General features: G+C 36.3%; 1 protein-coding gene across 3 annotated transcripts in view; it reads left to right on the top strand.

The window, feature by feature from the left end:
- Positions 1-560: 560 nt before the first annotated feature.
- gdpd4a (glycerophosphodiester phosphodiesterase domain containing 4a) overlaps positions 561-13,990 on the top strand; it is a 36,265-nt gene continuing 22,835 nt past the window's right edge. For 2 of the 3 annotated variants that reach the window (XM_056265901.1, XM_056265898.1), the window contains exons 1-3: positions 5,204-5,349; positions 11,113-11,357; positions 13,482-13,585. In XM_056265901.1, the coding sequence (XP_056121876.1) occupies positions 11,175-11,357; positions 13,482-13,585 (287 nt within the window). In that variant the 5' untranslated portion in view covers positions 5,204-5,349; positions 11,113-11,174. Of the gene's footprint in view, positions 747-5,203; positions 5,350-11,112; positions 11,358-13,481; positions 13,586-13,990 lie in introns of those variants that run through there. The other variant, XM_056265900.1, reaches the window with a different exon arrangement.

The following is a 13,990-nucleotide window of genomic DNA, read 5'->3' on the forward strand; positions in this document are numbered from 1 at the left end:
TAGAAAATGGTAATAAAATATGACAAGTTATCAAATCAGTAGATATTTCACTGGTTTTGGCCATCGTTCTTTTAGACTGACTCACAAATTAATAAGGTTGAATAGCTGTCAGCTTTTAGATAATACCAATTTAGGTCAACCAATTACCACGCAATGCTTAATTCTGGTCTGTGGTGTAAAAAGGTCGCGTTAGCAATTAAAGAAAAATCACAAAACATGGCCAGGTCAAAGTGTCTCAATAATTTTTAGTCCCAAATTTTTCTACATTTTACTGGTAGTCCACTGTATGAAGAATCTTTGGGTATAATATGTCAGTCACAGTTTACTTTATTTGACTATCCTCACTTACATAAATGTAGTGTCCTGCACCCACTAGTAAAAAAAATATCAAAAATGATATCTGGTCTCTGAATCATTTTTGATTTGACTACATGCCCGTCAGAATGCATTGAGGTGATTACAACCAAAATCTTTTTTTTTCTTGCCAGAGAGGCATTGTGCACTGTGAGAGCTGAATTACATAAGAGTGATCGATACCCTTGAGCTCAGTGGAGTCCCTGCATCAGCAGCACTGCAGTCAGGCAGTCGAGACACTGCGGTAATGTGAAACCTTCAGCTCCACGCGTCAGTGTAACAGCGCTGCGTGTGTCTTCACCCTTCAGAGGCACAGCGTGTTGTGTTGTGGTGCTGATGCTGAACACATGCACAGATGCGCTCACTGCAGCAGAGACACACTGCAACATCAGGTGAGCCTTTCATGACATATACTCTCAAACTGCTGGATTCAACTCTATGGGAATGTTGCATGTGCAATGTTTGCTAGCGCTTTACATTAGTGTCCATAAGGAATAGCTCCACAAAATGTTGCTTAAATGAATTATATGTAGGTGTTTATTAGTTTGCAGTCATTTAGGATTGTTTATCAGGGGTTGTTATGCAATATTTGAATATGCAATGATGGTCACACTTTATTGTCTATTTAATGTGTTTACGTAGAGGTATTGTTATTGCCATTGTAATTAATAATAGCATCCTGTATGAACACTGTAAAAAAAAAGTGTGACCACATTATTTTTATGAATTATGCAATCAATTTAAGTTTAGAATTTGTCGTTTATCATTGTTGATTATGCAAGTTTATAAATGAATATGAGATGAATGCTTTAATAATATTCAATGCTCAGCAGTTTCTCATGCATCCAAGCTTGGCTTTTATGAGAGAACAGTATGAGTCAGGTGAAGGGCATCTTTCTTTTATCCAACTTTCCTCTGTGAGTTGAGCTCCATCCGTCATGTCAGCAGCTGATGAGCGTAGGAGGGTTTTCATAAAGGAGGAATACGCCTGTTCGCTCTGCTTATTACTTCTCAAGGTTTCTCCACTCTTCGGGGAGAAGGAATTGAGCCTTTGAGCTCACAGTGACGTGCGCAGCTGTTCATCTCTCGCCACACTCACATGAAGGATCACTGTGTGCTGTTTGATTGGGTTATACGTGTCTATGCATCATATTTTTTAGAAACATTTTCTTGGAGCAACACAAATGTATTCATTTATTTGTTTGTTTTTATGTTTATTCTATCCATCCATCCATCCATCCATCCATCTATCTATCTATCCATATAACTGATAGATAGATCTCTCTCTCTCTCTCTCTCTCTAGTTTTATATATATATATATATATGTATATGTGTAAGAAGACGCTCACAACTGCAGAAGCGTGTCTCATTCATTTGGCTGCAGTGAGGTGTTTTCCCTCCTGTTCAGTCCAAACATTGACCTGCAGGGCAACACCTGAATGATGTAATGTGTGCAGTTGCTTGTCATTTCACAGATGGTCTCTGTCACGTGTGTCTTGTACAGCATTAATAGCAGGGGCCGCCCCAGCGGAGCCACACAGGGTTAAGTGTTGGGCTCAAGGGCACTGTGGTGATACGGCAGGACTGTGATCTATGCATCCTGTTTCCAGGCAGCGCTGTGTGGAACCGCAGAGCTTTATAGCTCCATGCCTTCGCCACTATGTTACCATGCAATTAAGTGAGCTCCTACCCTACAATCTAGATCAATTGCCATCTCTGTAGCTGTCATATGTGGACTATTGTATTCTGCCACACACATTGAGCTGCGTATATATCTGTTCGCTATGGTGACAAAACAAGCGGTTTCAGTGAAAAAATAATGTATAGTCATTGTCGTTTCATTTTGAAATCTGAAATATAAAGTCAGAATTTATTATTGCCTGACTTCATATTATCCCATTGCACTGAATCAAGCTATATTTCACCATTTATTCCCCACTGTCCCCTCGATACATCACTGATTTATGCTGCCCTACAAAGCAAAAAGGCAGTAACTACGCAGAGTGCAGAACAGAGAAAAATGACTTTAAAGTTATCCTGTCATCCAGCCTAAGTAGTTGTAGGTAGATTATTGGACATGTGGCTGTTTTGTTACTTTATATTAGCTTATTCTTTGTACATATCAATCCTCATATTTAATTTGATATTTTACCCCTATTTTGCAGTTACTGTATTCTTGCTTTGTATTACTTACCAAAAACGTGGCACCATACCAAGGAAAAAGGCAGTAACTACAGATTCTACAAAAACTATTTTGCCACAACTTGGGCTCTGGGTGTGTTAGATACACTGTATTTGAAATAATTGGAACCATTTGGACAACATTTTTTTTCAACATTTTTGTGTTGCAATACTAGTGTTGCGGAGCGGGTGTGTTACGGATAGGCCTACGTGGTGTAAATTATTAGTAATCAAAAATCATGAAACTTTTATTATAAACTATTATTAAACTTATAGAATATTTTAAAAATATTCTATGAATATTAAAAATAAAATATATTAAAATTCTAATATATTATTAATTACATTTCTTTTAATCATATGAAATTAAACAAACATTTTTGGTCAAACATGCTGCACAATGAGCTTTACTGTTAAAATTAAAACGAATAAAAATTAAGTTTTAATCTTAATTTATTTGTATTGGTGTTAGTATTATTATTACATTGAGACGTTTCTAAATTCTACTGTACAACAGTAATATATTTCTGTCAAGTTAAAGTTTAGTTTGGTAGGGGAACAATTAGGGGAAACTGCATCTCAAACAAAATTTGTGTGAAGTTAGAAGGGTGAAATCGCAAATGTTAAAATCGTCCCGTGAGGATGCCAATCAGCTGTGTGTTCACCATGGCAACAGTAACTACACTGCGCAGAAACACGGTTATTTTTTGTTAGGTAAAACATAACAAGAATACAGTAATGGATGTTGCTTTGTTTCACTAGGGCTTTTTGCAGTTACTGTACAAACGACTACCATTTTTCTCCAAAACGACACACATTTGAGATAAGATGTTTTGTCACATAACAAAGGATGCCTTGAATGTCATGAAAATGATAATAACTCATTTTTGACCAAAAAGGCAGTAACTGCCTTTTTGCTTTGTAGGGCAGTATGGGCATGAAGCACATGGATAGTTTATTAAATGGAAACTCAGGTCTGTATTCAAAGCCATTGAGATCATCAGAGGTGCATCTGTGAGATATGTCATATCTGGGAACAGGAAGATGAGGAACCTCCCGGTGAGCACAGTGCAGTCTTACATGCAGATTTGAGAGCAAATATGAGAAAATTAAACTTCCTGCGTCACAGCTGAGTTTCGTCATAAACGCATTACAAATTCAAGCCACTGGATCTGAGACAGAAGTAGAGCTGAGCAGTTTTTCAGAGCCAAGGATTCACACAGGGTTTAAATCATATCACTGGAACAATATTTATTCATCCTTTCACTACTGAGCCTGTTATTCCAGAAAATATTATTAGCTTTCTTCACGATTGTCCCACTGGAAATTGGATTGCTATAATGTCCTGCTTTAAAAGTACCAGCATGACCCATATACAACTGAGCCAGAATGTTATACTCAATGACTGCAGTGTATAAGTTTACAAGCAGTATTAGTTTGAAGACTATTGTATTTTTATACACTAAAAGTGTCATAGATTGAGTTTCCTGTCTCAGGGAGATCAGGCTACCACACACACGCACGCACGCACGCACGCACGCACACACACACACACACACACACACACACACACACACACACACACACACACACACACACACACACACACACAGGGCTTAACTAAATAAGCTAAAAGCTGCAATGACTGTAATCTTCACTGTAATGAAATATTGAAGTGAGAACAGCAGTTTAAAGGCATATGATCAGTATCGTGAGATGTAATTTATACAGTCACCATCTGTTGCTCTGATCGCCACTGAAACGCTTCATTCATTCTGCACAATAAAAGAGTCTAATACAGTATGACAAGGTGAATGGGGCACTGAATACATGTTTATTTATATTTAATGTTATATATAAGGCAGACCGGGCTAGTTGTCACATAGGGAAGCTATCACAAGATCTCATAACTATGAGATTTTCAGTCAAAAGTCCAGTTGCATAAATGCTTGGTTTATAGCTGTGGTTTTGTTTGTTGTTGGTTTGTTTCAAACATGTAAAGTAGGGTTATTTTTGGTAAACTAAAATTACAATATGATCACATCATTGCATACAGTAAGACAAGAGTCACTATAATGATGTGTTTTAACAAAAATGTTGAACTTTTTTGAGGTCAGGGCAAGCTGTCATTTGTAATTTATATCCATTGTGACTGCTTCTAAAAAATAAACCTACACTAATATTGACAACTAAATATTCTCTTTACATAAAACTTCACAGACAAACAGTCACAATTTTAACCGATTTAGTGACAAAAACAATATAGTTTTGCTGCAGTTTAGTCAAGTCAGGTCACCTAGCGCTTTACACAATACAGAGTGTTTCAGCTGAAGTCAGTTCAGTGTTGATTCAGTTTGGTTCAAGAACTGTGAACAGTTTCTCAATTATGGAATGAGTTCAATTCAGCTAGTGGTGTCAACATCCAGCTCAGTTCAGTTCTGACCCGTGTCTCATTTCATGTGAAATGTGAAATATAAACCATGTTAGATAAACAAAACAAACAAACAAACAAAAAAATACATGCAGAGAGAGAGAGAGAGAGAGAGAGAGAGAGAGAGAGAGAGAGAGAGAGAGAGAGAGAGAGAGAGAGAGAGAGAGAGAGAGAGAGAGAGAGAGAGAGAGAGAGAGAGAGAGAGAGTCTGTGGGCGGAGTTTATTGTGAGTGTGTTGTGTGTGTGAGTAACAGGTGTTCAGCAGCTGCTGTTCACACACACAGAGACGCTTCAACGGTCCTCTGATCGATTCGGAGCTGATATCATCTTTCGATACTACGGCCGATGATCACTTATAACCGGAATAACCACTGAAAGATTGGTGAGTGAAACTACGTGTCTTTCAGTAATGATCAGCGGCGTCATCGATGAGCCTGTAACTGTTCGAACTCTTGATGTTTTATGTCAGTCACAATCAGGTGTTTATTGTCAAAGAAAATGAATGACAGTGTCACTGAATAGAGCAGGTACAGTGTTCAGATGCTTCTGGAAATACAGAGAAAACAAATGTGTATGTATGTGTGATCAGTTTAGTCTGTTATAGCGTTTTTTGGACATGCTATAGGCCTGGTAGAAGTTCTGTGGGTTTTCAACTATACCCTGCTGTAGGCTAGGCTACTATGGTAATTATTCAGTAACTAAACTTACCATGTGTATACCAGTTTTACTATTTGATACCACCCTACTATAATTTTTTATATTTTTAAAGAATATAACACTTAACTGTTTGAGCAGACAAAATGGGATAAATCAATCCATGTTCGTGGTGTTTTAATTCAGAATGGTTTGGCGCCAGAGGTTTGACGTACGGCTGGTAAGAGGATTGTCTGTATCTGGCCGAACAGGTCATTTCCTTCTTTATATAGATATAGTTAAGTGCTGGTGTGTGAGAGAGAGATCAGGTCAAAGTGTTAAACGGATTTCTTTCTTTCTTTCTTTCTTTCTTTCTTTCTTTCTTTCTTTCTTTCTTTCTTTCTTTCTTTCTTTCTTTCTTTCTTTCGCAGGCCTACCATTTGCTAAGTCAAGCATGACTATTGCTCATATTGAGGGTTTAGTGATTTGAATACACCTCTAACCCCCAGTATCATGTAACTGTAACTGAATCCACATCACCACTGGCATGAATAACATCTCAAATCTTGCGACTTGCTGGGCCAGTAAGTAACCACCTAGCAACAACTCAAAACACCCCAACTAACTAGCAATTCCATAGAATCACAATAGGTACTAAAAAACACCCTGGCAGGTTCATAGGGCTAGACTTAAAATTATATGATCAAAAAGTTATGACAACATTTGTTTTTACATTGCTCATCAAATAAGTTAGGCAATTTTCAATTTTTTTCTAAGGTATACAATATTCAACTAATTTTTTAAGTCAGTTTAATGTACTTTAAGTTGAAATTACTTAAACATTCATGTTGATTGTACTTAAAAATATAAGGCAGCAACTTTTTGACAGTGTATAAAACCCCAGCATAGCACTAGCAACACCAGAGTCATGGGTTTGATTCCCAAAGAATGCATGAGCTGATAAAATATATACCTTGAATGCAATGTGGACTGCTTTGGATGAAATAAACAAAACTACATTAGATAAATCATACAGTAATATTAGAAAACTAAAATCTGGCAATGCTTTTCTCTAGTAGCCTAGTCTTGCCAATAAAGCCTTTTATTAAATTGAATTTGGAGGGAGAGACTCAGAGTGCATGGAGTGATTCAGGGCAAGAATGAACAATAGTCCTGCTGCCACTAACGGCACTCATTATTTGTGTGCATTGTTTATTTATGTCTAAACAAAGCGTTGTGCCTCGGCGAGCATGAAGCGCAGCCTCTCTCTGCTGCGTTGAGTTTTACACCCTGTCGAGACGGCGCGTGAGAATGCTTTTACTCTGATTAATTAGACGCATAACTCAATCTCCTTCAGTCATTCCATATTAAAGACTTGTGAACTCATGCACAGAAAACCAGTACCATTTCTATTACAATCCAAATGCCTTAGAGTTCAGACTCTTGTTAATATGAGTTTACCGGTGGAGATGGGACTGAGATCTGTTTCAGTCACTTGACTGTTGGTCTGAGGACTGTTTAAGCTTGTCATGTCAGCAATACATTTTTATATGGCGGTTTTACTGTGTAATTTCAGCTAAAGTTACTTTGCATGCTAGATAGGCGAGGAAAATGTTTTACTGCTGAGGTTTACTGTGCCATAATTGCATATATCTCGGTCAAAGGGCATGACAAAGATGTTGTAATATTTACTTTACATTTCATTGTCAAATTAACACTTTCAATAGGAGTTTTTTTTACGTTGTGTCAGGGAGCTGTTTATGGTTTCAGTTTTTTTAGTAGCGTCTAAATGAGGAAATTGGCTTTATGTGGGTCGGATATTCAGAAATGAGCAGCGTAGCGCTGTGTATTCTGGGTCGCAGTTAAGATGGCATGATCTTCCATTAGCTAATGAGAAGACAGGAGCTGCTGATCTAAACATTGTTTAACCTCATGACTATCTGTAAGTCTTCGTGTTCATTGCTAGAAAATCGCAATAAGGCTGCGCCCATGAAGTTCAGATAACAAACTTGTTATCGGTGTCTCCTCTGTGTCGAGGGTTTTAGTTTATAATGCATATTACATTAAAAAAAAAGATTTTATGAAGCTATACGATACGTAGCGGTCAGAAGTTTGGAAACATTACCATTTTTAATGTTTTTGAAAGAAGTCTCTTTGCTCATCAAGCCTACATTTTTATTTGATCAAAAATGCAGAAAAAAAACGGTAATATTGTGTAATATTATTACAATGTAAAATAATGGTTTTCTATTTGAATATACTTTACAAAATAATTTATTTCTTTGAGGCAAAGCTGGATTTTCATCATCATTACTCCAGTCTTCAGTGTCACACTATCCTTCAGAAATCATTCTAATATATAAAATATAATAACAATATATAATATTGTGTTATATTGATATATAATATTTTTTATTATTAAAGTGTTAATAATACATATAATAATATATATTGAAAATTATTACTATTTATATTGATAAAAGAAAGTGACAGCAAAGACATATAATGTTTCTAATGTTTTCTGAACTTTCTATTCATAATAGAAAAATGTATCATGTGATGGTTTGATTGGTTTCCACAAAAATATGAAGCAGCACAACTGTTTTCGACATTGATAATCATAAGAAATATTTCTTAAGGCAGCAAATCAGCATATTTGAATGATTTCTGAAATCATGTGACACTGAAGAATGGAGTAATGTTGCTGAAAATTCAGATTTGACATCACAGAAAAAAATCATTTTAAAATCTTACAATAGAAAACAAAAACGGTAAGTTCAGTTGTGATAATATTTCACAATATTACTGTAGTATTAATATAGTATTTTTTCTTAATTTATTTTTATATTACGTTAAATAAAATTGGAAAATAGAATAAAACTGACAAACTATAAAACATTCTTAGAATATTTTTAAAAACCCGAGTCATTTATTTATTCTTGCAGCCTGTAATAGTGCTTTTAAAGGGCTGCCGTTCACAGGCTACTGTTTGGTTTAATGGCTACATCAGTGAGTTAATCAGTGGGTATATTCACAATCTGCCAATCAAACAACAGTGTTTTTATGATGTTGCTTTATATACTTGATATATTAGATTTTTGTCAGCGTGTGACAGCAAAACTTAATTTCGTCTGTTATCTCATCTGCATTGTGGATACTACATCATATTTACCATACAGGAAATTATGCCTTGTGTACATAAAAGTGAATGACTATGAATCTTTTATCACTGACATTGTGTCATAATAAGATGTGACGCAAAAAGTCAAAAGCGCATATTTGACTTAATATAATTACTATATATATATTACATATATATAAGAAAAAATATATGTATTATTATGATTTTTTTGCATAAGCTTCACAAAAGTTTGTTCTATTAAAACGAGTCTTAAGATCTCATGCAGATCAACTAAATTTATCATGTTTATCAACTAAATTTATCAACTAAATTTATCATGTTTATCAACTAAATTTATCAACTAAATTTATCATGTTTATCAACTAAATTTATCAACTAAATTTATCATGTTTATCAACTAAATTTTTCATGTTTTATGGATATACATTGTTTTATAGATGTTTTTACTCCAAAACAAGACAAAAAAGTATTAAGAAATGACTTTTTTTGCTGTAAAACTGGGAGTAAATGTCTGTTTTCCATTTGATAGATCAGAGCTGCCAGGTTTTGAACGGGTAAAACGATTCATAGTTGCATTAAGGATGTTGAGTGAAGCAATAAAGAAGCTATTGTAACGCTTCCCTCTGCGGATACACATCCTGATGGGACACTTTCACTCAAGGACAGTCATCACCATGACAACAGCCAGTCAGGGCGGGGCTTAAGTGCAGGTATTCTCATTAGAGCCGACCTCGACATCAAACTACTACAACACGAGCCAAAGACCATGTCTCTCGCTTCCCTGAAGTTTAAACCCTGAAGGCCACGACACGCTGTACGCTGACCACTGACATCCCAGCAGAGCGAAGCACGCGGTTCTGTCATGCTTCTGGGATCTCCTTATTCATGAAGTGAACTAATGACAACTTCACTGTGTGCTTAAAGGTGCAATCAAGAGTGTTAAATGAAAACTATGTTTGTTGTTCTGACTCAAGAAATAAAACAGATTTAGTAATACAGCCTACTCTCTTTTTTTTTGCTAGAGTTTATCAGTATCTGTTTTGTCTCGATTTACTTGAGCAGTGAGCGTTCTGGATCACATCTCTTCTGTTTTTACTATAATCTGCCGACTTAATATCTACTAACCGGTTTAGCTGCTTTGTGAGGGGAAGCTGGTCTTCTTCTGTTTGGAGATCAGAGGCGGGTCAGACATTATTCCCCACTGAATTCCCCTTTCAGATCCTCTATCGGACCGCCCAGTCTGGGACAAAGATGATAAATGATCCAGTCCATATCGAGTCGAGCCATTGTGCAGTGTCTAAACAAGAAATGTAAATGAATAAGCAACAGTAAATTGGATGAATAACTTTGTATTTAATTTCTTACTTGAAATGGTTATTTCTGGGTTCACTGTTTTACTATGTACTCTAATTCAAAAGTTTTGGGTTGGTAAGATATGTATCTCTTCTGCTCACCAAGGCTGCATGCAAAAATACAGTGAAGAAAGTAATATTGTGAAATGTAAAATAACTCTTTTCTATTTGAATATATTTTCAAATGTAATGTATTCCTGTGATGCAAAACATCATTACTCGAGTATTCAGTGTCACATGATCCTTCAGAAATCATTCTAATATTTTACGTCTCAAGAAATATTTCGTATTAATATAAATGTTGAAAATAGTTGTTGCTTGATATTTTGATAAATCAAAAGAACAGCCTTTATATGAAATAGGAATCTTTTGTAACAAATGTTTGCTAAATAAAAGTCTAATTTTCTTTTAAAAAGTATACATTTCTTTAAAAAACCCTTTTGAACATTATTTGTACATGTGTAAACCCCGAGTTAACATGATTATTTGATTGCATTGATTAGAATTGTTTGGATGGTTGTGGTTTGCTATTGGTGGATCTCCTGTGAGTGACAGGTTGTCCCGCCCTCACGACAGTAGACACATCATCAGAGAAGAGAGAGATGTAAAAAAAAATAATGGTGTGCACTGATAAATCATTTATAATAGAATGCAGTATTCCATAAAAAAGAAGAATCGGTGATTTCATGTGTAAACATCCGTCTGTGATCTGTGTGGTTATGTGGAGAAGATGTGAGTGTTCTGGCAGGGCAGGAGCCCATGGGAGGCCCCTGGAGATTGTAGTTTATTTGTGCCACGAGTGCTGTTTGTTAAAGGTTTTTGAAGGGTCCTTTGTAAACAGGCCTCGTTCTGTCAGGAAACACAGTAGAGGTGACATGTGACTGGAGGAATTGTCAATGTAATTATTAAGAGTGATGGTTTTTCTCTCGCTGTAGCTTGATATGTCACTCCATAGGATTCAATATAATTGGAGAACAGTGAGACAAATCTTCACGATCTCTCTCTTTGTCTCTTGCAGATTTTTTTCTTTGTCTCCATCCGTCTGCTCCGGGCCGCTCCATGCAGGGGAGCGGCTGATCTATGGGCCGCTCTCCGGTGAGCCTGTCCAGACTGAAGCTGGGGAAGCTAAAGGTGGTGCGGCGGCAGCTGCTGCAGCGCTATGAGCACCAGCCGTTTGTCTCGTGTCTGGCCGGCCTGTACGGCTGCCAGTGGAGACGCTACCAGCGTGCCAAAGCCCAGCCGGGGGAATGCTGCTGTAGTCGGGTGAGAAAAGATGCTTGAAGTCCCTCATACTGCTTGCTTTTTTTACATGCAGGTTGTTTTCCAAAACATGCACCCGGTTTCACAGAGAAGGCTTAAGCCTAGTCCCAGACTAAAATGCATGTTTGAGCTGTTTTAACTGAAAGCAGCTTGCTCTGATATGTTATATGTCCGTGCCATTGTTTGTCTCAAGATGCACAGCAGTAATGTTTTTTTTTTTTCTAAGGCACTTTAATAAAAGCCACTTAAATGTCCTAATTGAACTGAGGCCTAATCCTGGTTTAATCTTAAACCCTGTCTGTTAAACCGGGCCATTGTGTGCTTTCTACCTAGATGGCATGATTAGGCATCAACATAATTCTGCTTTATAAGATTCATTATTTTGGTCAGATTATAAAATAATTCTAGCAATCTAGTGAGTTCAGTAAAAGGTGGACACAGGCAAAAATACAATATTTATTTTCAAATATTGTATTTTTTATTATATATGTATTTTATTCTTATTAGATTATCACACTGTTAGCCCATAACATTGATTGAGAGATGCTTAAAGAGCACTATTTGAGTTATTTCCCATTAGGGCTATTATCATTAACTAAAACTATTAAAAACATTTTTGGTTATTGAAATGAAGCTGAAATAAAGAATAAATATTAGATGAAAAACTTAGTTGAAGCACTAAAATTACTAACTGGAAATAAATAACTAAAGATGAAAGAAAAATAAATTAAACATAATGGTAATAATGAATATATAATACACTAAAATAACTGCTTCATATATTGCTTTTGAAAGCGCATAGAGTTTATTAAAAAAATATATTTTGAATTAAATATCAAGAATTGATTTTCATCTTAATTCCATATGAATGTAATATATTAAAGAAAGAATTTCCTTTTATTGAAAGTAAAATGTCATGCATTCACTGTAGTTTTCTCATTTGTCCCAGCACTCACTTTGTATTCATGTGTCCAAAATCACCACATAGTCCAAATACAGTACATTTACGTTTTACATTTATGAATTTTGGTAGTTGCTTATATCTAAAGCAACTTGCATTGTATTCTAAGCTTACATTTAATCGGTTCAAGCATTCCCTAGGAATCAATCTCTATTCCTTTGCTACCTTAAAGTTACACTATGTAGTTTTTCAACCTTCATAATATATATTTCCAAGACCCTTGTGATGGTACATCGACTTACAATAGGTTAAATGACATGTCTGCCATAGCCTGACGTGGTCTGTATCGCTTTTACTTGCACTATGTAACTTCGGCTTTCGGGTAGTAACCGGAGCACAAAAAGAACTACAAAATTCGACTGCTTTACGGCATACGTCACTTCACCCACCACATCCTCAAATTGTCTGTGGCCATTGTTGATTCCAAAGCCGGTGCTGGATAAACAGCGAGCGTGCGCGTGCGACCGTAGGCTGCGGAAGGCTAAATTATTTACGACAGCGGTGATGGACAATTCCGCTTCCAACCTGTAGGGCGACCGCTGAGGAAAAGTTCCTTGGTGTTGAAACTTTCTTCAGTAAATGCAAATGTAATGTTAATCTGATGTTGATATATTACCATTATATGCACAGACATTAAGATGAATAAACCCAGTGCATGCTGGTATTGAGTACACCACATTTATCAAGTGTTTCCATTCTCTAACATATTGTTCTCTCTCAAGGGGCTTGCTTCGTGAAGATCTGTGAATAATTTCCCCTTAACCAGAATGTCTGCTGAAGCCACTCGTGCTGCTCAATAGAAAGCACTTATCAGTGCACTTTTCCTGTATGTGCTGATTAGTTTTCTTGAACACAGCGAGTGCAGCTCTTGTTCAGCTGGTGGGCCGCTTTCTAAACCGAGCTGTTTTCAATGCCGATAAGTTGCAGTATGACTCAGAAAGCATCATTCATTGAGTCATTTAAAACCAGCCGGATGACTCACTGTATTATTGCTGCACACTGAGCCGGGCCGTCCTGTACAGCTCGAAAGCAACTGTTTGAATTTCAAAGTCTGTGTTAGCCTCATGTGGTGCTTTAATTTGAGCCTGCTCTTGAGTTTTCACACTGTTGAGTAACTGTGGTGGGGTGTGGGTGTTATCACGGCTCATGATGGCTCTGTTTTGCAGTTGGAGTGTGGTAGTTTCGCTCTCCTCATCGTAACGTTTTTCCTGACCCTGATATTCCTGTACTTCTGGAGTGAGGCGCAGAATGACTACAATGACTTTGACTGGTGAGTGTATCGGGATGGACAGACAGACACACAATTAGATGGGTCGCTCAAAGAAAACCATGCCATTTCTGTGTCCATATGACTTACCATTGAAATAATAACATTTCTTGATTGATTTGATTTACATTATAGAAAGCATAGAAACTTCTTTTTTTAAAGAAAAACACTGCACATTTTATTTAAAAAATATATTTTCATCAAAATATTAGGAATTTGCATGCCTCTATTAATTTCCATTATATTTGAATGTTGTATATACATACAGTATATGTATATACACACACACACACACACACACATACAACATTATAATTAAAAAAAAGATATACAAAATGTAATTTATGTAATTTATTCATGTAATTTATTTATATATTTATTGTATACATACACATATTTGGCAGACAC

Source organism: Rhinichthys klamathensis, unplaced genomic scaffold, assembly GCF_029890125.1.
Source record: "Rhinichthys klamathensis goyatoka isolate OS25496 unplaced genomic scaffold, OSU_Roscu_1.1 h1tg000242l_1, whole genome shotgun sequence".
NCBI classification, from domain to species: domain Eukaryota; kingdom Metazoa; phylum Chordata; class Actinopteri; order Cypriniformes; family Leuciscidae; genus Rhinichthys; species Rhinichthys klamathensis.